Source organism: Coregonus clupeaformis, chromosome 5 (assembly GCF_020615455.1).
Source record: "Coregonus clupeaformis isolate EN_2021a chromosome 5, ASM2061545v1, whole genome shotgun sequence".
Lineage (NCBI taxonomy): Eukaryota > Metazoa > Chordata > Actinopteri > Salmoniformes > Salmonidae > Coregonus > Coregonus clupeaformis.
Window position 1 is genome coordinate 15,487,805 of NC_059196.1, and position 27,737 is coordinate 15,515,541.

The 27,737-nt window shown below is 46.1% G+C and overlaps 1 protein-coding gene across 1 annotated transcript; it reads left to right on the top strand.

The window, feature by feature from the left end:
- Positions 1-11,768: 11,768 nt before the first annotated feature.
- On the top strand, positions 11,769-27,580 carry LOC121563098 (smoothelin-like protein 2). The gene is made up of 10 exons (XM_045212807.1): positions 11,769-11,985; positions 12,302-13,048; positions 22,597-22,678; positions 22,786-23,028; positions 23,158-23,220; positions 23,332-23,398; positions 23,964-24,107; positions 24,419-24,542; positions 25,575-25,726; positions 26,631-27,580. Exons 2-10 carry the CDS (start codon positions 12,509-12,511, stop codon positions 26,755-26,757), a joined length of 1,542 nt encoding a protein of 513 aa, XP_045068742.1. The 5' UTR covers positions 11,769-11,985; positions 12,302-12,508; the 3' UTR covers positions 26,758-27,580.
- Positions 27,581-27,737: the final 157 nt, after the last annotated feature.

Consider the following 27,737-nt stretch of genomic DNA (forward strand, 5'->3'; position numbering starts at 1 on the left):
TCTCCTCCATCCCTCTCTGGCCACCTCTCCTGCTCCCACTCCTCCATCCCTCTCCTCCATCCCTCTCTGGCCTATTCTCCTGCCCCCTCTCCTCCATCCCTCTCTGGCCCACTCTCCTGCCCCCTCTCATCCATCCCTCTCTGGACACCTCTCTGGCCACCTCTCCTGCTCCCACTCCTCCATCAATTATTACACTGAGTCTGGCCTTGACCTGGGCCTCCCGGTACCTCTCTGTCATCTCACCAGTTTGTAGTGGCAAATACAAAAAGTTATTGATGCCACTTACTAGTGACCTGGGGATAATTCCATTGCACACAATCCAATAAAAGAGAGAAATCCAATAATTTTAGTCCATTTATTTTCGTTATTTTCTTAAATCATTGTCACTAACAGAAAGAGTACGATATGAAACGGTTGAAAATTGTCTGTGCTCTCAGGCACACTAGTTCCCACCCACACAATTTTAATTTATTTTTTATTTTACCCTTATTTTACCAGGTAAGTTGACTGAGAACACATTCTAATTTACAGCAACGAACACATTCTAATTTACAGCAACGAATTTACAGCAACGATTCTAATTTACAGCAACGATGAATGAGCCAATTGGAAGCAGGGGATGTGGTCCTCTGTAGCTCAGCTGGTAGAGCACGGCGCTTGTAACGCCAAGGTAGTGGGTTCGATCCCCGGGACCACCCATACACAAAAAAATGTATACACGCATGACTGTAAGTCGCTTTGGATAAAAGCGTCTGCTAAATGGCATATTATTATTATTAATATTAATTAGGTGTCCATGATTGTATGAGGGTCCAGATTGGGAATTTAGCCAGGACACCGGGGTTAACACCCCTACTCTTACAATAAGTGCCATGGGATCTTTAGTGACCACAGAGAGTCAGGACACCCATTTAACATCCCATCCGAAAGACGCCACCCTACACAGGGCAATGTCCCCAATCACTGCCCTGGGGCATTGCAATATTTTATTTTAGACCAGAGGAAAAATGCCGGCACTTGCAGTCTAGGTAGGGCTTCATGTGCAAGATCTCTAATAGCGTCATTCTAGTGGAATCCAGAAAGAACAAAACCCTGTCCTCAAACATTTACATTTTATGTATTTAGTCTTCATAATCATCGTCCTTCATCAATTGTGTCTTTTTATTTTTATTTTTGCAAATTTAAAAGACCTAGCTAGCTAAAAGACAAAGTCAACCGGTTCCTTTAAAAATTGCAGCTAATTTTCTCATTCACCTGGCAGCCTTTTATATATTCAATGGGGGGGAAATGTAAATCAGCGGGGAAGTCAGGTGCTAAACAGGTATAGGGATTAAATCAATAGAACAAAAACATGATGAATAGCTCCTACAACCCCCTATTCTCTATGTAATGCACTGGTCAAAAGTAGTTCAATGTGAATAGGGTGCCACGTGCTCCGTCATCTCGCTGAGTCTGGCCTTGGACTCCCGGTACCTCTGTCATCTTACCTGTTTGAAGAAGCCATTCGTAGTAATTACCGTCTGACCATTTTCAACAGTGCAGCTTTGCTAAGGACTGATCTGAAGTCATGGTCCATATGGAAGTAGATTCTCCCAGGGCTTGCCAGGAATTGTGGCCAGGTATTTCCTCACTCCTCGGCACATTGCACCGATTAAAGAAGAAAGTTGTCCACTGAAAATGTATCTTCTAAAACTCGCTTTACGCCACAAGCTTGAGTGATGGGGTTCACTTCCAAAAAGGCATTTCCTATATAGCCATACTATAATTTAAAGGCAGACATCAGCGGGCAAACAATTATTTAAGAGGAATTCAAATTGAAGGATGATTTAAGCGACGAGGGATAGAAGTTGGAAAACCTCATGATGTCATCACGTCAGACATCACTCTTAAACTTGCTGGAACTGTAATTGAGACTGAGAGTTGAGGTTCAGTTTTATAACTTGTATATAGATAGATAGGATGGAAAACATTATTAACCCCCAAAGGACAAATTGATTTAATTTGTTCGAGGGCCAATGTGGGGGTCACAGGTCAGGATCAGACCACCTCCCCTAAAGCATGACACGGGAAAGGTCAGGGGGGCAGATTCCCAGCCAGTAAAACACCCTGAGTGGAAATGTGCAACAGGAAGTGAGGTCATGCAGACAGTGTTTTATCAGGCCTTCAGGGAGCCAGTAAATCAGTTCTGTCTGTGTGTGTGCGTGTGTGTGTGCGTGCGTGCATATGTACATGTGCAGTCAGGGTATACGGTGCATGACTCCAAAGGGTAAATCACGCTCTATGTGTGTACTCTCTGTATGAGAGTGTGGGCCTCTCTTAGCAGCAGAGATCTGTCAGTTATGCGGGAGTATGTGGGAGTCCTCTACTGTTCTACAGTGAATTATCTTGGCACCTCAGCAAACTCATCATCGTCTCCCAAAGTACCAGCAGCTTCCCCTTCTCTTCCCTCTCTGTTTGTCTTTCCCTCCGTTGTCTTCTCTCTTCTTTCATTAAGAGCTAAATAAACCAGTGAAGAAGCCTAGCCCCACTAGGACTGTGTTCCAGAGCTAGGCATGTCCAGTTGCTCTCTATCCCTCAGTGTTCTGTTGACACATCCTATCATTACTCACTGCTAGTTGTTCAGCAGGATCCATTCTGAGTTTTCAGTCTATGTATAGTCTTCCAGAGGCTAAACATGAACAAATCTGATGTTTTCCACTTAAAGGAAAATATAAAAGCATACTTGGAGGCTGCTCGGAGGCTTTCTTCCCCATCCCAAGGCCGGTATAGCTCTACCAGTGTTGCCAGATTCTATTGCCACTTTCTAGCACAATCAGAACCAAAATCCTGCCCAATCCACTAAAAAGTAGCCACATTTTAACAGATTTCTCTGTGAGCTGGGTGGGCGGGATTTGTATGTTTCTTGCATCGCATTTCTTTTAGGTGTGAAACTACCCAATCTGGCAACACTGAGCTCCACCTCCAGGACCACCAGTGGTAATGAGGGGATAGTAGAGAGGGGCCAGGGGAGGAAGCAGAGGGGGTTGTGGTTGTAGTTACTGGTGCTTCTTCATTTTAACAGAGGTGTGGTCTCCTTGATGGCTTTCTCACACTCCTCTCTCTGGACTGTTAAGCACTTTAGGCCCTGATCTCTCCCCCCTACCTTCCTTTTCACTCCTCCTCTCAGACCAACAGCCCTCTTCCTCTGTGTTAGTCTTCAGCTGTGACAGACGCACAGAAGGGTGTCTCCCCTCCTCTAAAAGCTCAGACACACCGGTTGGATTGTCAAACGTTTGCCTGCCGACAGTTTTTTATTTATTTTTATTTCACCTTTATTTAGTACTTAGCACCTCTGAACAGTGTCGGCAGTCAATCTCTTATGTGTTCATTTACATTTACATTTTAGTCATTTAGCAGACGCTCTTATCCAGAGCGACTTACAGTTAGTGAATACATATTTTATATATTCACTAATGTATTCACACTGTATTTGTTCACACAGCAAAGACCTTGGAAGTCGTCAGCCACTCAGCCTTGTTAAAATACTCCAAACCAGAAGGTGGTAGTAGCGTTGTTTGGCAATGCATATATGTGCGTATTGCTTATGGTCTAGATTCCAAGTTATCTGCGCTAATGTCGTTATTTTGTACAAAGCCCTTGTTGATACTAGCCAGATGGCCACTACTAGATAACTACCTAGCAAGATGATGAAGAAACAATTTAAGGCACTCTCCATAATCCCATATTGCCAGTGCCAGCCCATAGCCAAATGTTTAGCTAACTAGTTAATGTTAGCATATTCGCTAGCTAGCACAACATAGCTAGCTAGCTAAGGACATTGCACTAACTAGGCAGCTAACACAGGCAGCTGTTTAATGGAAACTATCTAATCCATTGTGATTTAATTATAATGGCAATACTAACTACAGTGGTTAGCTGTCTTGGAGGAAGTATTTAGTGTTGTGTGCATTGCGTCTGTGCACTTATCTAGCTACCATCCCATAGCCTACATTGCATATGAAGTGTGACTGGCTCATCTGTGGATGTACGCAGAAAATGCCATCTTTAAAAATAAATAATTGCTGGCTCCCCCACATGGGGTTTCGTGCTCTCTGACTGGCTCAAAGTCAAGTTATTGGCCACTGACAAGCATTGCTATTCTACAAGTAGAATCGGTAGGTTCGTTGCTACTGGGTCGGCACGCAGCAGGTACCATTTTTGTTCTAGCAAGAGAAGGAACGGCCTCCCTCTGTCATGGCCCAGTACTAAATGACTTTGTAGGATGGTGTGATGAATCACACTTGGTCCTCAATACCAACAAGATCAAAGAGATGTGCATAGATAGACTTCAGGAAGCGAACAACACCCACCTCTGCAACATCTATCAGAGGTCAGAACATAGAGATTGTAGAGGAATACAAATATCTGACTGTCCACTTAGACAATAAGCTTCAGTAGAGTAAATCTACAGACCTGATTTACAAAAAGAGTCAACAGAGACTGTACTTTCTCAAAAAGCTGGGATCTTTTAATGTTAACTGTACTATACTGACTGTGTTTTACAAATCTTAGTATTTAAACTTTTTGCATTGTTTGTTGGTTTGGCAATGCCACTGTCAGACAGAAAAATATGCTGAGAAGGATTATCACCACAGCAAGCAAGGTGATGAGATCTTTAAGTTCAGAGCCCTCAGCAAGGCTCACAAAAACATTTTAGACCCAAGCCACCCCCGTACCTGAACTTTGAACTACTCCCCTCTGGGTGCAGGTATAGGGCACCCCCCGGCAGGAAAAACAGAACTAGACAAACATTTGTACTGTATGTAACTGTTATGAATTTTGTATTGTCAATTTGTTGTCTACTGTATAAACGCCACTTTAAAAATTTGCATGATAGTGCAACAAAATGTCCCCATGGGGACAATAAAGTCAGTAATGTAAAGTAAGTACTCATCGGCAGTATATCGGCAGTGAGATTCTCAGTGTGTTTCATGCTTAACAGCCCCACCATAGTCACAGTGTCAACACTGCTGTTTGACCACTGTGCTTCATCTCTGTAGAAAACTCATTCAGATGTAGAAAGCTCAGTGATGTGGCAGTAACCGGTAAAGACACATTCCTGTATTTCATTACAAACTGTAGTTTATTGTCCAATTTCAGATGAGTGTTTTCTAGTCTGTCTGGGCTAGAGGCTGGAGCTCTCACCTGTGTCACAGACAGATGTCATGTGTTCATCATACCCCCCTCCCATCCCTCCTCCACACACACACACACACACACACACACACACACACACACACACACACACACACACACACACACACACACACACACACACACACACACACACACACACACACACACACACACACACATACAAACACACAGGTGAGCTGAGGCACATCTGTCTTAGAGTTATCACTCTCCTCCTCAGCAACACTTTCATTAGGAGTTGGCAGAGGCAGCCTGCCTCGTGCGCGCACACACACACACACACACACACACACACACACACACACACACACACACACACACACACACAAACCACTGGATCCACAGCAACTCAAAAGCTTTTTCTGGGAGTGTGAGTGAGGAAGGATCTTTGGGTTCTCTGCCTCTCCTAGCAGCCTGTCATTCATCACTCAAGCTGTTTGCTAACTCTGCTTCATGCGTTGCCAAAATAAGTAGCTCTGTTTGTGCTCAGACAATCCTACATTTCACACATACACACACGCACACCATTCACCTGCACTGCACAGGCCCCAGAAGCACTGAGAATACTGGGCCTCAATTGGCTCTCAGTCACTGCAGCAAATAGCTATCGCCATAATGAAAGGTTTTTAATACGAGTAGCTGTTTTCCCCTGATGTGTCTTTGTCAAACTGTGGAAGTTTATTTAGTGGTGAAAGTAATTCTCAATCATTTTAACGTTCAACTGTCTCGGTAATTAGCAGGTTCAATGCAGCGAAGGGGTATTTTGGAATGACACCCTCCATTATATGGTGTGCAAGGACTGAACACTCGTTGGTGCAACACAGAATGTACCGAGATAGAAGGAGAGATTGTGGGTGTCTTTATGCCAACAAAGTGTGATTCCAGAGTTTCTACAGTGTTAAGTAGCCTTAGTTATGTTATTTTAAGGACCTATCTTGTGCCTCCTCGCCACAGCGCTACCGTGTCCTCAAGCAACTCAGCGAGAAGAAGCTGAAGGGTTTTTAAAGTGGACAACTTAAACGAAAACCATTCTCTTTTTTCATGAGTGTTCCAGAAGACAGACCTTCATTGCCAGGACAAATAGTGATGTTGTTTCCAAACCAAACTTCAAGGTCTTTAAGTGAGTGTGTGTGTGTGGGGGGTGGGGGGTCACAGAGAGGAGAGGATGATGTCATGCTGAATCAGGGCCTGTCTGGCTGCCAGAGGAGGGAGGCCTGGGATAAGGTTGTGAGGTTTCGATATAGGAGAGCAGATTGTGGGGAACAATTGATGGATATGACAGAGATGTGTTTTGGCTCAGCCTGGGAGTATGACATCAGCACTGCTCACTTCCTTGAGAATCCATCATCACTGAAGTATCAGTTTTTGTTGAAGCTGCACACAGACTGATAGCTCTTGGCACACGGGAAAGTTTCAGCGTGTGTGTTTCAGTGTGTGTGTGTGCGCATGAGCGTGTGTGTTCCTGTGTGTGTGTCACAATCTTTCACATGCACTCCAGCTCTCACAGTTACATCCAGCCTCTTGGAGACAGTGGACTGAGAGTACACAGTGTGTTGATATTAGGGGCTAGTCTGTTTCACCTTTTCAACTAGTGCAGGCCCAAGGAGGTGACTCATCTCATTCATCATTTACCACTTTCCACTGAGCCTGTGTGTGTCTGGTCATTGTCTTTTCAATGTAATTTCCTGTCTTTGAGGATATCTTAAACGTGGTGTGTGAGGATGCCAGATGGTCAAATGTGCCGAATACAGCAGGTGTAGACCGTTTTGTGTGTGTTTGCATGAACGTGTGTGCATGTTGTGTGTGTGTGTGCGTGTGTGTTTGCATGCATGTGTGTGCGCGCGTGTGTGTGCCTATATATGTGTGTGTGTGTGAGGATACGGGAGGTATGGCCCAGCCCATCCGGACTCTGGGAGCGGGGGGGGAGCAGGGCTGTAATTATCCGGAGCCAGTGATCTCAGTAGGTTGGCTGGGGTTTGGGGAATGTACCCCCCCTCTCTCTCTTCTTTCTCTCCTCCCCTCCTCCTCTCCTCCACTCCTCCATCATTCCTTCTCATAGAGAGACAGCATTTCTCTCTGCTCAAGGTCTCCCAGACAACCGGTATCTCTCTGCTAGCTATAATACAGTACTAGCCCACTTGTCTTTAGGCTATGTATGGCAGATATGTGACAGTATTTTCCATTTTAGATTAAGTTATTTTATTTGTCACCTTCTCATGCACTGCCTGTGTATTTCTAGGGGGACGTTCAGTGTAGAAAGTGTTTTGCAGGGTTGGAGTTATGCAACCCCTGCCGTATAATGGTAATCATCAGCCTTCTCACCTTGAGCCAACCTCTCAAACCACCTCATCACGGGATGTCTCTGCACGCCCCTCAGAAACCGTGCCAAAAACGTTAAACGCTAGTAACATTAAATACATTTTATTAGCATACTTCCCCCTCTGTCTCTCTTTCTCACTCTTTCTCTCTCTTTCTCTCTTCGCTACCCTCTTAGAAAATGGGGTTCCAAATGGGTTCTTCAGCTGTCCCAATAGGAGAACCCTTTTTGGTTCCAGGTGAAACAATTTTGGGTTCCATGTAGAACCCTCTGTAGAAAGGGTTCTACATGGAACCAAAAGGGTTCTACCTGCAACCAAAAAGGGTTATTTAAAGGGTTAACCTAAGGGAACAGCCGAATAACATTTTAAGGTTGCATCTCCCTCTCTCTCTCTCTCTCTCTCTCTCTCTCTCTCTCTCTCTCTCTCTCTCTCTCTCTCTCTCGCTCTCGCTCTCACTCTCTCTGTCTTGGCTCCATGTGCACTTAATTAAATTTACTTTGAAGTGACAATGACATCATCAGTTGCCTGTTATTCTTTTTGGGCTGCAGGGTTCCCATGGAAACTCTGATGTCATCACATCCATGCAGGCTTGTTTTGGGGGAAACCACAGCACAGCCAACATGTGGTAAAGAGAGAGAAATGGGCTTTTGTTTTGGAAAGATCAGCAGGTTTGTCAACGGGCTGTCTCGGTGGACGAAAGCCAGCAGGTATTCTATCTTTTCCCAGGAGACAGGAGGCAGCCTGGGCATTCCTTCACTCTCTTCCTCCCTCCTAGTGAGAGTGCTCTGCCCATCCCTCTGTCAGACGTCTGTGGCATGTTCAGTAGGCAAACGTTACGGAACATTGCCGATAGAAATATATGAATAGAGCTGACATGATCCCTTACACATCAGAGAGGCATGTTTGTTCATATATAGTATTTCGGTCTGAACGTTCCACAATGTTGTGCCCTGCTGAGCGCATGCAGCTCTGGGCCTGTATTCACACAGCATCTCAGAATAGGAATGCTGATCTAGGATCTGTTTTGCCTTGTAAATCATTATGAATAAGAGGGGGGACCTGATCCTAGATCAGCACTCCTACGCTGAGACGCTTCGTAAATACATGAAGACAAAGAGGTGCTTGTATGCCACTTGCTCTGGCTGAGGTGGGCTTGTCTAGTTCAGAGACTAGTGCTGGTCTCTATGTGAACACTGGGAGTTTTAATGGGAGTTTGAGTGCAGAGAGAAAGAGAGAGAGAGTGGACAGACATGTTTGTGTACAGTTTTAATAGTGTAGTGACGCAGCCCTGCTCTGTGGGCAAGCTTCAGTGCTCCTTGTTAATGTTCATAGCTCAAAACCATTAGTTAGAGGGTGGGGGAGGAGAAATGACAGGGGACATAGGAATGTGGATTAGCCTGGCACCCTCTGAAGAGATGAATAATGTTGACACTACATGCAGATTACTATACTTAATAACTTAATCTCTCGTGGGCAGACTACGTAAACATAAATGGTACCATAGATCTGTCTTTATACTATGGGCACCAATAGTTCCGGTGCTTTATTCATCACTGTTTTTTTGGACAAATCACGATTTCGCAGGTGTTAGCATCTTTCGAATTTCAGAAGGGGAGGGGACATTCAGCCCATAGACTTGCCCGCAAAGAGAGATGGGGTGGAGCTCCTCGTTCTAGCATCTCTTCAACTCTTCTCTTAACAAGTATGGACCCAGAACTTAATTGAGCAGCTGCCGAATTACGCAAGACTTTAGTTCTGGGTTAGCCAAGGTTATTACTAACTTAATGAATCAACCGTTTTGATAATATGTTGACTGATATATTGACGTGTTGAAGTCAAGAATAGAATAGCAAAGGTACTGTAGCAACTGACCTGCTTCCAGTACTCTGAGGTCAGAGGTCAGAGGTCACAACACACAACCTCTTTCCTCTGTCCTCTCTCACTGATCCCCATGCTGACATGGAATCTAAATCTTTACTATTTCCGCTCATGCTACTGAGTCCATGCTACGTTTCACTATTGTTTCACTAATAGCATGGACTCGGTTTGGATTCCAAGGCTAACTGAAACTCTGTATAAAGACTGGGTGTAATACAGACAGTATCTCTGGATCCCACTGTCTGTATAGCATCACCAAGAGTTGATAATGTATGACACATATTATACAGCAAGCGTCATCATGTCATATGGGGCCCAACGCGATTTCCTGAAATGAAGCCAGTGCAGAGTGTAGGAACAGGCGTGTGACTATGCATGCGTCAAGCTTTTTATGTCTCTCTGACTTCCTGCTTTTGTCTCACTACTACTGGATTGTGCAGTAGCTAACCTAAGCTGGTTATCGCTATCGAGGATCTCAGTTTTACATCAAAGAGCCCTTTCTTCAGCAGCCCGGTGAGGTCTAGAGCTGAACCCACGAACCACAAACATCCGTGAGTTAATTTCGTCACACGCCATGCACCACTCGCACTGACTTCATTGGGCCCCTCTCTCTCCATATTTCCCTGATAAGGCTGAGAACAAGCAGAAACACAGCAGACTAGAGTGTTAGAGGGTTAGGGATTCAAGTACAATAACAAACACTTGTTGTGGATAAGCAAAGCACAACAAAGTCTGTGAACTCCCCTGGTTCCTCCCACTAATCACGTCCAACATTTATGACCTGAGCAGAGCCGAGTGGCGCTGCAACAGGGCTGACGTAACCCCAGGAGCTCAATCATATTTAGTCATTATGAAAACACAGAAAGAAACAGCTGCTCTTGGCCCAGCGACTCAGGGAGTGAGAAACATTGTTTGGGGAATGGCAAGTGGATTTAGCTCATTACCAGTCCACTAATTCATTTTAAAGTATCGGTGAAGTAAATGTATTTGCCATGAATTATCCAGATATTCAATTAACACACACTGACAAGATATGAGTTGTTGGTTCTCTTCTTTCTCACCCCTGCAGATCTAGCCTGGTTAAAGCAGCCTGAATGCTGCACTCAATTGAAACAATGGTGAGCACAGCATTCAGTCTGGTTTAACCAGGCTACTGTAGACTGTGGTCCCTGTGGTAGCTGGCTGTTGTGTCTCAGTCAGGCAGACTTACATAAGGCCTGGGGTATGAGGGAGGGAGGGAATTAGGGATGGAGGGAGGGATGTCCAGGGTGGACAGTCAGTCTGCTATCGTAAATCAACCCCCTCCCAAGCCCCCCCTTCAACCCCCTGTGTTTACAGTAAACAGTGGGGCGGAATGTAAAGTTATTTGTGTCTGTACGTCTGCTCTCATTGTGATGGTGGTGCAGGGCAGTGTTGGTCTGTCAAGCATTGTGCCCACCAACCCAGCCACCCATCCAACCATCCCAGCCAGACCCCCACTCACTCACTCTCCAATCTGATATGGAATGTTTGCTCTGCTCGGGTCCTGTTACGCGGGGGAAGGGAAGAGAAGAGGGGTGTAGCCCTACCCTTCACTCACCAGGCTCAAACCCAGCTTTTTTCGCTACAATTTTAACAATAATTGTTCACATCACAATACAACTAACTATACAATGGAATACTCAAAGAGACAGGCATTTTCCACTACTCGGATGTACATTTTCACAGATTACCTGAAGTCAATCATTATCTTGCCCGTCAATCTCTCTCTCATTAATGTAATCTCACAAGTGTATTTATCCTGTCTTATCTCTCTTATCTTGTCTAACCTCTATAATACCATTAGCAAGAAAGAGCGAGGGAGGGGAAAGAGAAAGGCATTGGTTGAGGAAGAAAGTGTCCCCCCTGATGTACAATAGCACTGCTAAAAAAGGGAGATTGACAAGACTTGGAACCGAGAGAAGTTAGATCAGACAAAAAGAGAAAGAGAGAGAGAGAGAGAGAGAGAGAGAGAGAGAGAGAGTGCTGATTGAACGTCCTGCTGTTAGAAGTTCACTTGGTGAGAGAGTGACACAAATACACGAGGAGGAGGAGGAGGAGGAGGAGGAGAGGAGGGAGGAGGAGGAGGGAGGAAGAGGAGGAGAGGTGGGAATGGGAAAGGCAACATCAACACAGATGATTCCTTCCAACAGTTCACAGAGTGCTGGGAGGGATAAAGAGGAAATCTAGCCCGCCTCCCTCTGTCTGTCTGTCTGTCTGTCTGTCTCTGTCTGTCTGTCTGTCTGTCTGTCTGTCTGTCTGTCTGTCTGTCTGTCTGTCTGTCTGTCTGTCTGTCTCTCCCTCTCTCTCTCTCTCTCTCTCTCTCTCTCTCTCTCTCTCTCTCTCTCTCTCTCTCTCTCTCTCTCTCTCTCTCTCTCTCCTTCCCTCTCTCTTTCCCTCCCTCCTCTGTATTCCTGCTCCCTCCCCCTGACCAGTGGAGAAGAGGGAGATTAACCTGAGTGAGTGTGTGAGAGAGAGGAGTGTTTTAAAGCAGTGTGCCGGGCAGAGCAGAGCAGACACTCATAGCTGGCCAGCGCTGAGGGGGAATACTATACCGGAGCTCGAGAGGTGAACTTAGGTATGGGTTACTACTATCTCTCTCTCTCTCTCTCTCTCTCTCTCTCTCTCTCTCTCTCTCTCTCTCTCTCTCTCTCTCTCTCAGACACGCACACACACCATACACTCACTGAAACGAAGTTACAATTACCTCACTGGTTTAATTCACAACAGCCTTGTCACATGCCTGGCTTCGACACAGATTGTGTCATTTTACTTTTCTACTGATTTACTTCACTTCTTTTAGAGTCTGTCATGTTTGAATAGTGTTTGTTTTTTGATAGACATCAGTACTGTCATTCAGAGCAGGCTTATAAATATGAGCTTTGACTCCGCAGGATAGAGGATACCCTGAGGGACCTCCTGGGATGAATGGGATCTGAAAGGTTCAACTGCAGCTGACAAGACTGACTTCTCCCCAATCTCCATTCAAAGTGCATGTGTCTGGGACACTCAGTCAGGAGGAGTAGTGTGGAGGGAGTTAACCCAGAGAGTGCATAGAAGACCCAGTGAGGAACACAGGGACTGGAGGCAGTGGAGCAGAGATGGACGCAGGTCCTCTGACAGCCGTGGGAGAGGGCTCCTCTCCGGAGGGCGAGACGGTGTGCACTGCGCTCGCCCGCTATGAGGCCACACTGAGAGATGCCGTGCGTGAGATCCACGTGGACGTGAGCACCTTCAAGCAGGGTGTGGAGCGCCGTCTGGAGGAGGTGACGGCCCACTCCAGCGAGGACCCCCTAGGCCGGGCTGTGGCCCAGCTGCAGCAGGAGAACCGGCAGCTCCGGAGCCAGCTGGAGGCCCTTACCCGACAGGTAGAGCTCCTCACTGGGACTGTGTGCGACAGAGGCACCCTGATGACTAACAACAACAACAACCACCAGCACCAGCTACCGTCCATCCAGGCCCAGACACACAGCAGCAGCCAGCAGAGGGTGAGCCCCCAGTCCCCGTCCACCTCCCCCACCAGCCCTGCTGGTGGCCCCAGCATGGGAGCCCTGACCGGGTCAGCCTCGGGCTCAGCCTCCAGCCCCACTGCCACCCGCTTCTCCAGCCGAGCTACCTTCGCTGTGTCCAGCAAGACTAATGTGAGTAGCCTTATACACTGGAGAGACTGGGTTGGGGACATAGAGATACATTAGAGCAGTAGACTATGTCATGAACCTCCAGAACTCTAGAATGGGATGATAATGGCAGCCATCTTGGTCAGGGATAAATTAAAGTGTTGTATTTAGTTATGTAGTGGTGACTGTATGTGGCTCTGAGAGACTGTCAAGATTGTACAATGATTCATCCAGAATATATGGGGGTATGGGGGTTGAACAGACTTTCTTGGCCACTTCACAGGGATGATGTCAGAGCTTTGACAGCGCTGGGGAAACTCGTCATATTCAACGTAATATTTAGACACGCGAGCAGAGTAGATACCAGATGAAAGCAATCAGGATCATTTACCATCATTGAACATTTTGGTAGAAATAATTGCTTATTCTAATGTCCGTCCAATCTCTGCAGTCTGAGAAAGAAGCTGTTCTTTTAGCACTAGAGCTCTCTGTCCTGAGAGTGATAGAACATGTGAAGAGTCTCTCTTTCTCTCCTGCTCCCTTTATCTCTCTCTCTGTGATGAATGGTTATTTTGCACTCATATACTGCTATCATGCTGCTGACAACATCTTGCTCATGAATCTTCTCCCACTATTCTCTTTGTTGAGTGGCACCACAGCTTGCGCAACATTTTGAATGGATTCAATCGTGTCCTTCAGTTTTACTAGTAACAAATATAAACACAGTACATTGTTTCTCACTTACCCCTATCCACACTGTCATTGGGATATTTGAATAATATGTGTGGGACTGAAAGACAAACAAGCGTACTTTGTTACAGTTGATGAAAAGCTAAGAATGTCGTAGTTTGTCAGTTCTAAGGTACAGCACAGTTTGACACTTGTTGATGAGGTTTGGGTGGGAACTCAGTGATAAGTCTGGGAAAGTCATTGTCTTAGTCCTTAGTGTACAGTAAACCACAGTAGTGTCTGTTTCAAAAGTCAGAGGTTTCTCTTGACTGTATCCCAACACAAGGCCCTAAGGCTATGCTGTTTTGGAAACTACAACGGTTATGTTAATCCTTTATAAGGTCAATATTCCGATTTTCACTTTATTTGATTCAGAGTCTTTCCTCTCAGCTCTGAGGTCCTTTGTTGTTTCTTGGTTGTAAACTCACAGCTGTTTTCTGTAGCAAACTAAGCCTTGACAGTCTGGCATGGATGTTGACTGTTAACTGTGACTGCTCACACATAGCCATAGACACAACAAACACACACACGTACACATGTGCATACACACACACACACACGCACACGCACACAGCATGTATGCAAATGACTGATGTCATACACCTCATCTTAAAAAAGTATGTGGTAAAGCATCTGATGATTCTCATCTGATGTAAATATGTAGGTTAGTATGAAACAGAGATCCTTTGTTTCTAATAATAGATTGTTGGAGATCCCCTTTTTGTGGCCAAAACTTTTTTCTCCAAATTACCAAACAACCAGACAGAGATTGGATCATAATACTGTAGAAAACTAATGTGAGTTCCTTATCTATTGATCCAATGCCAATCAATTAATTGGTTTGTGTGCGTGTGTGCGTGTGTCTGTAAATCTATTCTAGTGAATATTTACAGGTACCCGGAACTCAACAGGGAAACGCTATGCTAATCAGATTTCCCCTACAGCCACATCTACACCTTTCAGCCTCAATGGCCATGTCTACACTTGACACTTACATGCGTCTTCTACTATCAGAGTACAAAGATCGCATTGAAAAGACAGGTGTAGACGCACAAAAGTCGCATTGTGGTCGGATTGTGTTCAGATCTCCCTAACCACCTCAGGAGGTGGTCAGGGACGCATTGTGTGCGGATTTTTCCTCAGTCTGGACGCAATCAGGCTACCGAAAGCGCATACAGTGGGCGAAGTCATCAGCTCTCCAGAAAACGTGTGTTTTGGGAGTGAGAGGCACCTTTTTTCATTAAACGTTGGAGGAAATACATTCCTAGCGTGTGAGGAACGTGTTTGCTGGCCTCATAAATGCTAGCCAGCTAGCTTATTTAGAAAAACTATTTTTTGTTTGGCTAGAGTTATGCTAACATGTTTGCAATCCCTTTAGCTTTGCTAGTTAGCTTGCTGGCTAGTTTCAGAGGTTAGCTGGCTAGTTAGCTGGCTAGTAGTTGGCTATTGCCATCAAGTTGTTATTGTGTTATCAGATGTAGCCTGTTCCACCGTTTGCAGAATGCATACTGCATTTAAATATAGCCCGGGAAAAGGGAATCCGGACACAATGTGGACACAGTAGACACATTTAAATGTAGTTGTAGACGTGTTCGGAATTCCATGATCAGAATACAAAAGCTGCATTAACTGTCAAGTCTAGACACGGCCAATGAGAGATAGAGACTGTACAGAGACTGTATGTTGGCCTCATAAAGTCCGATGGGCTGTTTCAGCAGGTCTGAGGGAGGGAGCTGATTGCGCTGGGGACCTCCAGGCACATCTGAAGATGGCTTTGCAGCCCTGGAGTTAACCGTCGCCTCACTGAAAGAGCACAGCCAATTGGGATGTGTGCGGGCCTGCCCTGGGCCTGAACTTTCACTATAGGGTTGTTTACAGAACATCTCCACCCCTGCTCGACTGTGCCTTGGACACCTGACATTCTGATGCAGATATGCGTCTCTCTCTCTCTCTCTCTCTTCTCCTCTCAATCTCTTTTATTTTTATTTTTTTCTCTTTAACTTCCCACCTCTCACTCCCTCCCTCCCTCTCTTTCTCTCTCTTTTTTACCCCTCCTCCTCCTCATTCTCCTCCTCCTTCCCATCCTCCACGGCTACCTACGTCAGTCAGTCTGTCCGGTCTCTGCCGAGGAGTCACACAATGCTGCCTGTTGCCAATTACTCCAACATAGCTGCGGTCTCAAAGGGCTATTGTGTCGACATTCTGCCTCATTTGAAGTACATTGACTGAGGAGGGGATTAGACGAGAGGGTCACCCAGGACCCAGCCATCCCGAGACTCCACACTCCCTCTTCCACTCCTCCATTCCCTACTCTCACAGACCTCCTCTTCACATCTGCTCCCTTGTAGCATGCGGTAGAATTCACTCAAGTACACTCACACACAGGCATGCTTTCTCAGACAGACCACACCTGCACACCTCAAACCTCACGTTTGCTACATTCCTCAGTGTATTCAAGTTGAGGAGAGAGAGGCTGTGCCCTATTAGAAGATGAACTGGATAGAATCCACCCACAATGTTATCTTTGACAGTTAGCGTACCTACATAACACAGGACCACAGTGTGAATCCTTAGGTCCCTCACTGTCCTGCCGTGTCCCTGCCCTGGGCTGGGTTGTGTTCATGTGGGCTGTGTGTGTGTGTGTGCGTGCCTGGGTGCATGCGTGTGTGTCTTCTCTCAGACAAAGGCATCTCTAGGCCATGTGGACCGACTGGAAGGGAAGGATAAGATGTGTGTGTGAGACTTGATCAGTGGAAACTCCGTCAGAGCACGCTCACACTGTCACCGTGAGCAAACACAAACACTCACCGCGCACACACAAACAACCCCCGCTGCGTCCTGCCCTCAACACACCTCCAATGGTAGGATCCCATAACATACACTACGCACACACATACTGTCAGACAGTACACACTGAGAGGACTTCTAAAGAGGAGCAGAGTACTCTAAAGTTCTATTATCAGGACCCCTAAAATCAGCTAAAAGCTAATAGCCAATCCTCCCTGTCACTGCTACACGTAAAATCCCTGTCATACTCGCACACACAATACACCACCATCATATACTCTCTCCACTCCCTACAATACAGGACCCACACTCCCACTATTAACATTACTCAACCTCTGTCTTCTGCACTTCTTCTCAAACATGCAATTACAGATTGCTTGGTTTACCTTGCAGTGCCGTGGGGGCGTGTGTTCGTTACTGTATAGTATAGTCTAATGGATAGATTGTATGAAGTGGGAAAAAGCACTGATCCTGCTCCAAACCAAATGACTATTTGTGATCACTGGCTCACAATGTGCACGTATACACACAGACACACACACGTAGGTTGTGCGAGCACGCACACACACGCACACAACCCCTCCCTCTCCCCACACACACACCCACGAACACAGAGCTCTCCATTGTTTTTATCACTCTAGCGGATGGTCCAACACATGCCTCAGGAGTCAGATCATCTCCATCTGGTTCTCTGTCCTCCATGATCATTTATCCAACCAGAGGCTATTCGTAATCCCTGACAACATTCTTCCATGGTGCCCAGAGGAATGCATCTTAATCTCACATCTCACACTCCTCAGATCTATATTTAGTGCTTGTTGTTCTCCTGATGAAGATCTGTGGCCAACCACAGGAGGTTGGTAGCACCTTAATTGGGGAGGATGGTATGGCATCCTTGGCCCCTTCTTGCCCCAGCACCAGATCTCTCCACTCGGGCCTTTGAAGGCGAGAAACATAATGGGAGCAACTCAGCAACATCAAACAGCTCCACCTCAGCTTCGTTTCTCTATTAAAATGGTCACATTCTCAGACAATGTCTTGTGAACTTAATTAGAATGGTGTATGCCTTCTGCTTTACGTGCCAGAGTTGGAAGAGCACTTCAAATCTTTTTTTGTGTGAGTGTGTGTGTACGTGTATGCGTGTGTGTGCATGTGTGTGTCTGTGTGCGTCCAAGCCTGTGTGTGTGTGTGCATGTGTGTGTGTGTCTGTGTGTATCCCCATGATAAATACGCTTGACATTTCCAGCACACCCACAGAGACTCCCCTCACAAATTCATAGCTCTCTCACAATGGAGCAAGGTCTTTTATTCTCTGCCTGTCTGTGTGTCCCCTGCCTGGGCCAGGCCATCCAGCCATCCAGCCCAGAACTCCAGATTCCTGGCACAAACCCCTCAGCATGGCTATTAATACAGTGGAGCTCAGCCTGAGAGACATACCCAGGGAGGGAGAGAGAGCTTGAGAGAGAGCTTGAGAGAGAGCTTGAGAGAGAGCGAGAGAGAGCGAGAGAGAGAGAGAGAGAGAGAGAGAGAGAGAGAGAGAGAGAGAGAGAGAGAGAGAGAGAGAGAGAGAGAGAGAGAGAGAGAGGCCAGGGTCAGGGGTGAAGGGGGCTTGAGAGAGGCATGCGAGCCGGGCTGGGCTGGCTGGCCGCTCCCCTCCCCTCCCAGGCTGCCCCTGGCTCTCCTAATTACTTCCATACAATGCCCTGTATTTCCATCGCCGTGGTTACAGGTTAATAATTCACTGTTTAGTGGATGACCTCACCGCCCTCTACGTTCATTGTTCTAGAGGGCCCTGGGTCCAGTAGGTAGAGAGAGAGAGGGAGGGAGGAAGGTATTTATTATATATATTCTATTTGTACGTTTTACATTTTCCAAACAGACAGACAATAACAGAAAACGTATTAGTGTTTGTATTAGACTTGTGTGCACTTTTTTGACTCAACGCTTTTCATGCAGCCATACTGTATGGACTAGAGAGGGTGTGCTGTTTTTGGTGAGTGTCAGATCGGAGCATGTGTCCTATCACCTCTAATTTAGCTGATTGAATCATCAGACAGTTAAATCATATCACCAGGTTTTATTGATTTGTTTTGGTGTTGGGAGGCTAGTATACCGATGTCTTCCACAGCTGGTGCCTTGTAACCCGAGAGCAGTCTACAATACCTCTTAGATCTTGGAGATGTCGGAGTTCTTAGGTGCCAACTGCTGTGCTGTCCTGGGGAGTCGGTCCTATCTCCCTTCCCTTACCCCCTCCCTCCCCGTCCCCTTACCCCAGGGCATTCTGAACTTTATGTCAGACCCCCTGACCTTTCCGTAGCCATCAGGAGAGACGAAGAGGGGGACAGACAGGATAGGAGAGACAGTGTGTCCCAAAATGCTGCTCAAGTCATCATCACACTCTCTCACTGCAAATAATGCAAAATGCGGTCACACACTCTCAATCTTACATGGCCTTCCGCATCACACACACACACACAACCTACATGTCTTTCTGCGGCACACTAACATTGCCACATGCATCACACTCTCAATGGTACATGGTCTTCCGTGACATCCAGCCCCTGACCGGAACATAAGGTTATCTTATCTGTATATCTATTCTTAACCTTTGACAGCATTTTATGCACCCTGCCTTGTGACTGAAACCCTGGAAAATCCCAGTAACAGAGGAGAGATCCAGAAGCAGGTTTAGAGGGGGATTAGAGGAGGGAGGCTTGCTGACGCACTTGAGAAGGGTATGCGTGTCCAGTTAGTTTAATACAAGGGCCTGTGTGTGAGTGTGTGAGTGTGTGAGTGTGTGAGTGCGTGCGCACGTGTGTGTGTGTGTGTGCTCGACCAAACAGCCTCGCTCCCACACACACCCATCAGATAAGGCAGGGGCCCCTGTAGTCAGGTGATGTAAAGAAAGTGTTCAAAGGGCCCCCTCCATTTCTGTAGGACCAAGGCGCCGACCTGGGCCTCCCTGCTAATTGCAGGCTTTGTGGGTTTTTTGAGGAACAGGTGGTTTTGTGTGTGTCTCCCTCCATGAGGACTTCCCTGTTCCTGTGTGCAAATCACAGAGCAAAGACCCCTTTAGAGACCCATGATGAGAGGCCACATTATAACTGTACTGCCTGCTTGCTCTCAGGGCTCTGAATAGCTCTGATGTGTGTTTGTGTGTGTGTGTGTGTGTGTGTGTGTGTGTGTGTGTGTGTGTGTGTGTGTGTGTGTGTGTGTGTGTGTGTGTGTGTGTGTGTGTGTTGTGCTTGTGTGTGTTGGTGTTGTTGTTGTTCATTTGACTTTACAAAGGGGTGCAGAGTTAGTTAAATATGTGATAATGTACTGTACACGCCTGGATGAGGAATGTACCTTTTAGTCACAATATATTTATTTCCCTCTAATTGTCTTATTAAATTATCATGATGGCACATTGAAAGCATGTGTTTGCATGCTGTTTACCATAGTCTACAATAGTATTGTTTATACATAGATATTTCCTTCTATTGTGTTTGTTTGTGTGTTTGTTGTGGAAATGGTAACTGAGACAGCTATGTTGTGAAGCATTCATAGAACAACATCCTGTGTTGGAAAGGATTTGTATGTGATCAATGGAAAATGTGAATATTCCTATTAGTGAAGCTTATTGTATGGCAGGGTGTTGTTGTCCATAAGAGCTGGCTATCTTTGTTTCTGTGCCCAAAATCCTGAGTGACACATACTGTCATACCCCCACCCCACTCAACTCCCAAAGCCCAGTGTTCTCTCACAACAAGCCTTCATTGTGTTCACGTTCCATTCCACAACCACTCAAGGTTCCAAGAATGTCAAATGTCATCCCGAGAAACAGGCTTGAATATCCTCTCATATAATCATAACCAACTCCATCCCAACTGGAATTCCCCTAGCTAACAAGCTTTATTGAAATGTCACAAAGTTAGGTGCCATGACATGTCAGCCTTATAATACACTGCACCCCTTCAATGAAACCTCATTGAAACTGCAAGACTCGCAATATAACAATCCACATAGATTATCTTGTGTTTCGCATCAATATTTCTATGGCACATTGCCAGGTGGGAAAAATTCCCACTCATTGCATTCTTGGCCAAGGTCACATGGGACAGCTGTGATATTTACACACATATGAAATAGCCTTGTGCCTGGGAGAACCCACGGTCCCACTCTACCCCACTCTACCACCACCACCCATTGTCCAACTCTACCCAACTCTACCCCACTCTACTACCACCACCAGTTAGCATCTGTATTAGTCTAATACCTTTGAATACCGTGTCGGCCCTGATGCTTTGTGTCCGCACTATGCTGAACCAGGTCAGGGAGGGAGGGAGGGAGAGAGAGGAGAGGGAGAGTGGGAGAGTGAGAGAGATGCAGAGGTATTGTAGCTTTTAGGAGTGGGGTTACAGTGCTGCTGTGTGGGGCTTAATGGGGAGATTCTAAGGTAGTTATCCTCTCTCAGGTCAGGTGTGCCTCCCTAGGGAGAAGTGACAGTGGAGGCTCCTAGAATGGCTACATTGTTGATCCAGTGTGCCCAGTAACACTGCTTCTAAGACAATAAAGACGTAGAAACTGAGAAACTGAACACACAGGACAGGGGGTTTCATCTTTGATCCAGCCCTGCAGGCTAAGACTGACCCCCCCCTCTCTCTCTCTTGTGAGTCAGTGTAGCAGACTGAGGGCTTTTCCACATTTCCTACTTAATTTCACGATTTCCTCCAAATATTTTATAGTTCCCCACTGATAATTCGATGACGCACTCTCAGGAACCGGGGGATTTGCTGTTCCAGGAAGGCGGAGAGAGGGGCTTTTGTGTGCTCCTGCCTGTGTTGTGTGGAGAATTGGTGCGTGTGCGTTTGCGTGCATGGGTGCGTGCGTGGGTGTTGCTCTGTGGGGTGTGCCTTGATTCCTGGTCATCCTCTTAAATATAGCATTGTATCTGGGCAGCTGATGACAGCAGAGCTGACTGCACACACTAGGTTGAGCTCTACACTGTTTTATCGTTGTCTGAAATGCACAATAGAGATTATTTGAAAAGTGCCTTCCTTTCGTTCTCAATACAGTTCAGCTGCAGAACTATTTCTGAGATCCGAGATCAGATTAAACATAGGCGGTGGTACCCTCTACGTTCAATCGTTTTTTTATCCAAAAAGATTTGCCTACTTTTATCTTCAGGCCCAGAGCAACACAGTCTCACACACGTGTCTGGTGGCCCATTCGGACAGGAGGAGAAGCATGACTTAGTACAGAAAGTTTCCATGGCTGGGACACACCAAGCCAGGAGGAGCTTTGGGTTTCAGCCAGAGCATCATGGTTGAGCGGGGGAAAATTTTTCTCCCCCATCACCTTCTCCCAGTGGGACAGCCAGCTGTTCCCAGCTCCCTGCTCCCCTCGGCCCTCCTAATGCAGTAACACACAACCCAGCAGCAGCAGCATTCCTCTCTGCTGAAGTCACCTTGCTCCTCTCTCCCCTACAGCTCAATTACTTACTTCATTTTCACTGGGAGGAATGTACCCTTTCTTTGATAATAACTGTATATAACAACTTGTATTGAATGTGTGTGTGCGTGTGTGTGCGTGCGTGCGTGCATACGTGTGTGTGTGAGTATGTGTGAGAGAGAGAAAGAGCAAGAAAGAGCAAGACAGAAACATGACACATCCTCCACAGACAAATCACACAGCCCTCAGTCACTTCCTGGTTGTCTTCCTGAAAGGCTCCTCTGTGGATTGGCTGGTTAGTCAGGAACAGAGTGTAGTGAGCGCCAGTCACTTACTAATGAAAGTAATAGATGTTGTGTAGTAGTAACGTTGTGGGAGGATTTAATGAGATAAAAATGGAAAGAAATGTGCCTTGGCCATGGATGCCATTAATGGGAACTTGAAACATGTCAGCACTCTGAAATGACTTGATCTGATGATGTCTCAGATAACGTGCATATTTTGTAATCCAAAAGTTATTCACATGTTTAAATGGCCTGTCATCAAAACATTGTTGTTGAAGATATTGTGACACCGGAGTACTGTGGGAGGTGTTCAGGTGATTTTCTCTTTGTCTCCTGTAGAGTATTGAACGTGAGGAGCCAATAGAGGTGGATCCAGCCCCTGTATCCCCTGGACTGGAGAATGGACACTCTACTGACCCAGGTAATGGCTGTTCTAATCTACCATCTCAGCTACAGTAGAAATAAAGCCATACTTACCATCCATGTACTGTATGAGGGGATTTATTTTCTCAATGCTTATCCAATCAGAAAACTCGACAGTGTCACATGGAAAGAGCTCGCAAGCCAATAACAACGTCCCTCATGAAAGCACGGCCCCTATTGCCATGCGGATGCCACACCTACCCATCACCGCCACAACCAAAACGGCTGACCCCTCAGTTATGAAGAACGAGTCTCCCACCAGTCCTGTACGCTCTCAGCCCTCGTCTGTATCAGAGCCTACTGACAACAACCAGCCTCAAGCCATCCCAGAATCCCCCATTCAACCAGGTAAGAGGGACCAGACATCAGCTAAAAGCTGTCCAGACAAAATATTTGAACTCTCGACTTCCATATCCTTCTATGGTTCTTCTGCTCCGTAATATCCTTTGTTACACTCTTTGTCTTTTTGTTGTTCAGTGTCTTCTATGAAGACATGGACCCCCAGTCTCAGCCGAGGTCTGGGCTCTCCTCGACTGTCAGGTAAGAGGGATCTATCAAGTCAGGCTTGTTACTAAAACTGGAACTAACCAGACTCACACAATGTTTTATCCCCACAGTTTCCTTATATGTTCTTTGATTTGTCATTTGCAGAAAAGTCCTTGTCTGCTCCCCCGAAGTCAGTGACTTACTCTGGCCTCATCCAACACAACACAGACAGGTGAGTGTCACGAACCGGCTCAAAGTTCGTAACAAAAGGGAGACAATGTGGAGACAAGGAATACCAAAATATATATTTATTAACTAAAGTAAACTAAGTACAATTAACAATGGTGTGTGTAATCAGTAATCAGTAGTGTAAGTGAGTGTTATGCATGCATAAATGTAATAATGCAAGGTGTTGGAAGGTGCCAAAGCAAACAACCAAAAAGCCACAAAAATACCACAACAAAAATCAATAAAGGTGTCTGCATGGAGAGAGTCTCCCCAATGAATGTGGAAGAGGTCCATTTATCCTGGGACACACCCAAGCCCAGGTGTTTCCCATGTAGCTGACGACCCTCCCAACTCCGCCCACCGGCATCCTAATAAGGAAACAAGAGCAAAGAGAGAATACGGCAGACAGAGTGGGAGGGTCGTCACATGAGTGCACTATTCTTTACTCAGTCCTAGAGAATTGAGATAGTCCATGCTTTAACCCACATGCGATTACCCACTTGCCATTTCGAATGGCCTCATTGTGGCCCAAGTTGATGTGTGACACTCCTCCGTTCTCCGACCTGCAGGGTGGAAGATGTGGGCGGGGACATGCCCTTTGGGAGGGGAGTGGAGCGGAGGAGGGAGCTGGTGAGGTCACAGACGTTGCCGCGCAACCTTGGAGCTCAGGCCCGCCGGTCCATCTTTGAAAGGCTGGATCCTGAAGCCAGCAGGTACCACCCTCTCTCCTCCCACCATCATCTCTCTTTCTATCCCATCCATCCATCCCTAAACTGATAGGTCCTCTCCTTTCCCTCATATTATCCCTCCTTTCTTCTGGGTAATTCTTAACTCATACTTCGGTTGCGTCCCAATTCTCTACCCTTGCACACTCTCTCTCATGGATTTAACAATGGTGGAAAAACACCACCCAACCACAGGGAGTGTGCTTGTGTACACTTCAGGAGAAAGAGAGAGAATGGGGACACAACCTCTGTCATGTTTTCTGGCTCATCTTGTTGACCCCTGTCCCCGCTCCTCTCAGTGGTCCCAAGCCCATGGACTCCAAGCCCAAGCTGAAGCGTTCTCAGAGCTTTGGTGTGTCCAGTGCCAGCAGCATCAAGCAGATTCTTCTGGAGTGGTGCCGCTCCAAAACCATAGGATACCAGGTGAGACTGTGGTGACAGAACACAGCTACACACCGGAACAGAGACCTGGGCCGTATTCACAAAGCACCTCAGAGTAGAGGCTGATCTAGGATCAGGTCCCCCATTATGAATACAGACCTATAGGAGGCAGTAACAAAGGTCATGTATATGGAACTGTCATCTGGTCACCTGAAATGTATCCACCACACAGAAGCAGTCTTATGTCATTTTTGCTAGTTCCTGAACAGGGTATTATAATAACTCCCCTGGTTTCTCCAGGGCTTAAACCATTAGCACGTAGCAGAGCGTTAATGTGTTAATGAGAAGCACCTTACCATGGTTATGCTGCATACTGAACTTAGCGTATTATTGTAGTATATTGAACGGTTGTGTGTGCATTTGTGTGTGTGTGTGTGTATGTGTGCGTGCGTGAGTGTTTGAGTTACGGCTCAGTGCTAGGGCTGTTGGCTTCACTCTGCCATTCACTCTGCAACAGCAGCTGTGCCAGTCTGTCCATGTGGCTGTGGTTAAACAGAGAGCTGTCACGGGCCAAGGCCGGCCCTACAGAGCAAACGGCACAGGCCAGCTCCTCCTCACACTCAAATTAGAGACCTGACTGGCGCTCGACAAACATGACAAGTTGAATTTTCCCGCTGACACGCTGAGGCTTTTATAGGCTAGGTGAAGGACACAAAAACCGTGAAATGACACAGTTCTGGAAGCGTGTCCAATTGGAGAGAGAGAGGGACGCAGGGAGAGGAATTGAGGATAAAGAACCATTCAGCATTCCTCTTCTGTTTTCCCCATTATGACAGTGGGACCAACAGAGAAACCTGGGAGAGGACATTTCATTAAGTTAGAATGGGTAGCCAATCATTTTTATTGGTCGTTTTCGTATGTCTGGTTTATTCTTACGTCTCTTTTACAGTGTCTCCGTATTCCCTCGCTAAACACGCGCAAATGCACCACACACACTCAGACATTTCAGTCCAGACACGCACGCACGCACGCACACACAACCACACACTCCTAACTCTGTCTCTCCGTCCCCAGAACATAGACATCCAGAACTTCTCGTCCAGTTGGAGTGATGGCATGGCCTTCTGTGCCCTGGTCCATTCCTTCTTCCCCACTGTGTTTGACTACAACGTGCTGACGCCTGCTGACCGCAAACACAACTTTGAGCTGGCCTTCGAAACAGCTGAGTAAGTGACTTTTACATTGTAATAAGTGTTATCTATACATATTTCAGAGCATTATAGACATACCCATGCATTTCTGTCTTGAATCATGTTGGAATGATTAATCCATTCATTATGTAGACTAGAGAAGTATCTGCCTATTCATGTACATTTCCAATGTCGCTCTCCTCTTGGTTTGGTGAAGCAATGAACACTACTATGCTGTGCTTGTTATGAAGGCCAACCCAAGTTACCTGCGTAAATACATTTAGAGTCACAGTGTCCCTGGCCACCATACAAATAGAAATGACATGAATGGAATCACTTTCAGATTCCATTAATAGCGTTGATACATAAAACATTGTACCACTGAGATGATCTTACAATGTTCCTGTTGCATCTTGGTAAAGAGTGTCTGTAGCCCACACGTTAAGCCAGCAAGGCAGCCGCTGCCAGAGAATACCCTCTCATCTCCCCAGTCCCCACACGAACCTCCTCATCTCTTCCCTCTGCTCTGCTTCCATCCACTCCTCTCACATTCCTCCAGCCTGACCTCACTACTAACAACGCCACTGCTGCAACACAGCCTCTCATTATCCTCCTAACACATGGATGCATACAGAACACAGAAAAAAACATAGATCAAAATCATATGTGCATCTAACCATATACAGAGATAGTTCTAACACATGAGCTTCTGTACAATACCATAAATGAGTCCACATTGTTCCATGTGATCTATTAGCCTGGTCCCGGCTCTGTTTGTGCTGTCTTGCCAACAACACCGAATGACCATAGATATGAGTTGGGAAAACAGTTGAAACAGATCTGGGACCAGGCTAATGATCTATCAGCCCCCTTAACTAAGGAATGACATAGATAGGCATAGACTCCTCCTGACTTGTGCTGTCCCCTCTGTCTGATTCAGGGAGAAGGCGGGCTGTGACCGGCTCATCGAGGTGGAGGATATGATGGTGATGGGGCGCAAGCCCGACCCCATGTGTGTCTTTACCTACGTCCAGTCCATGTACAACCACCTGCGCAAGTTTGAGTGATGAACGATGACCTGGCAGCTAGTCGACGACATCACTGCCCCACCACCACTACCACCACTCTTTTGCCTTCAGGGACAGCAGCAATGCACACTGAAAGACTACACTTCCCCCTGTTGGAATGGACAGAGTATTACACGTATTTATCCAGTTTGAGAGATGTTTTACTGTGCGATGTTGAGTTCTCACAGTTATTCACAAATACAAAAGGCTATATTATCCCTGTTTGTGTATGAGTGGCTGCGTGTTTATTCCCTGAAAGTCTGTGTTACGTTTCAGAGAGAGGGGAAGGATCTTTCTCCCTTTTTTTTGTTGACCGACCATTTTTAAGGCTTATATTGGCACAGTTGAGAGAATGGGACAGGTTGCGGAATCAACTCTTTGCTGGGGAGAAAAGCTAGTCACTTTGAAGAAGCTGCAAGAGGACTTGAACAGTAGGCCTATAACACTGGATCAAGGACAAAGGACTGAGGTTCGACACTGTGGATCAGTCTAAATATGATGTTATCATCATTTGGTTCCTTCTAGAGTTGTATTTGTTCAGGCATCATTTACTTTATTGTCCTGGGGTTTCTCAGACCCGAATGTGTCCACAAAAGGCCTTGCATTGCAGCACAATAGAAAAGCTATACCAACGTGTGCCTTTATATCAGCCGAACAGAGGAACCCAAGTACACTCACTATAAAGTTGAATGGTTTGCTATTTAAGGAGCTAGAACTGCAAAGATTAACTGCACATACAGCTGTGGAAGAAATTAAGAGACCACTGCAAAATTATCAGTTTCTCTGGTTTTACTATTTATAGGTATGTGTTTGGGTAAAAATAACATTTTTGTTTTATTCTATAAACTACTGACAACATTTCTCCCAAATTCCAAATAAAAATATTGTCATTTAGAGCATTTATTTGCAGAAAATTACAACTGGTCAAAATAACAAAAAAGATGCAGTGTTGTTAGATCTCGAATAATGCAAAGAAAATA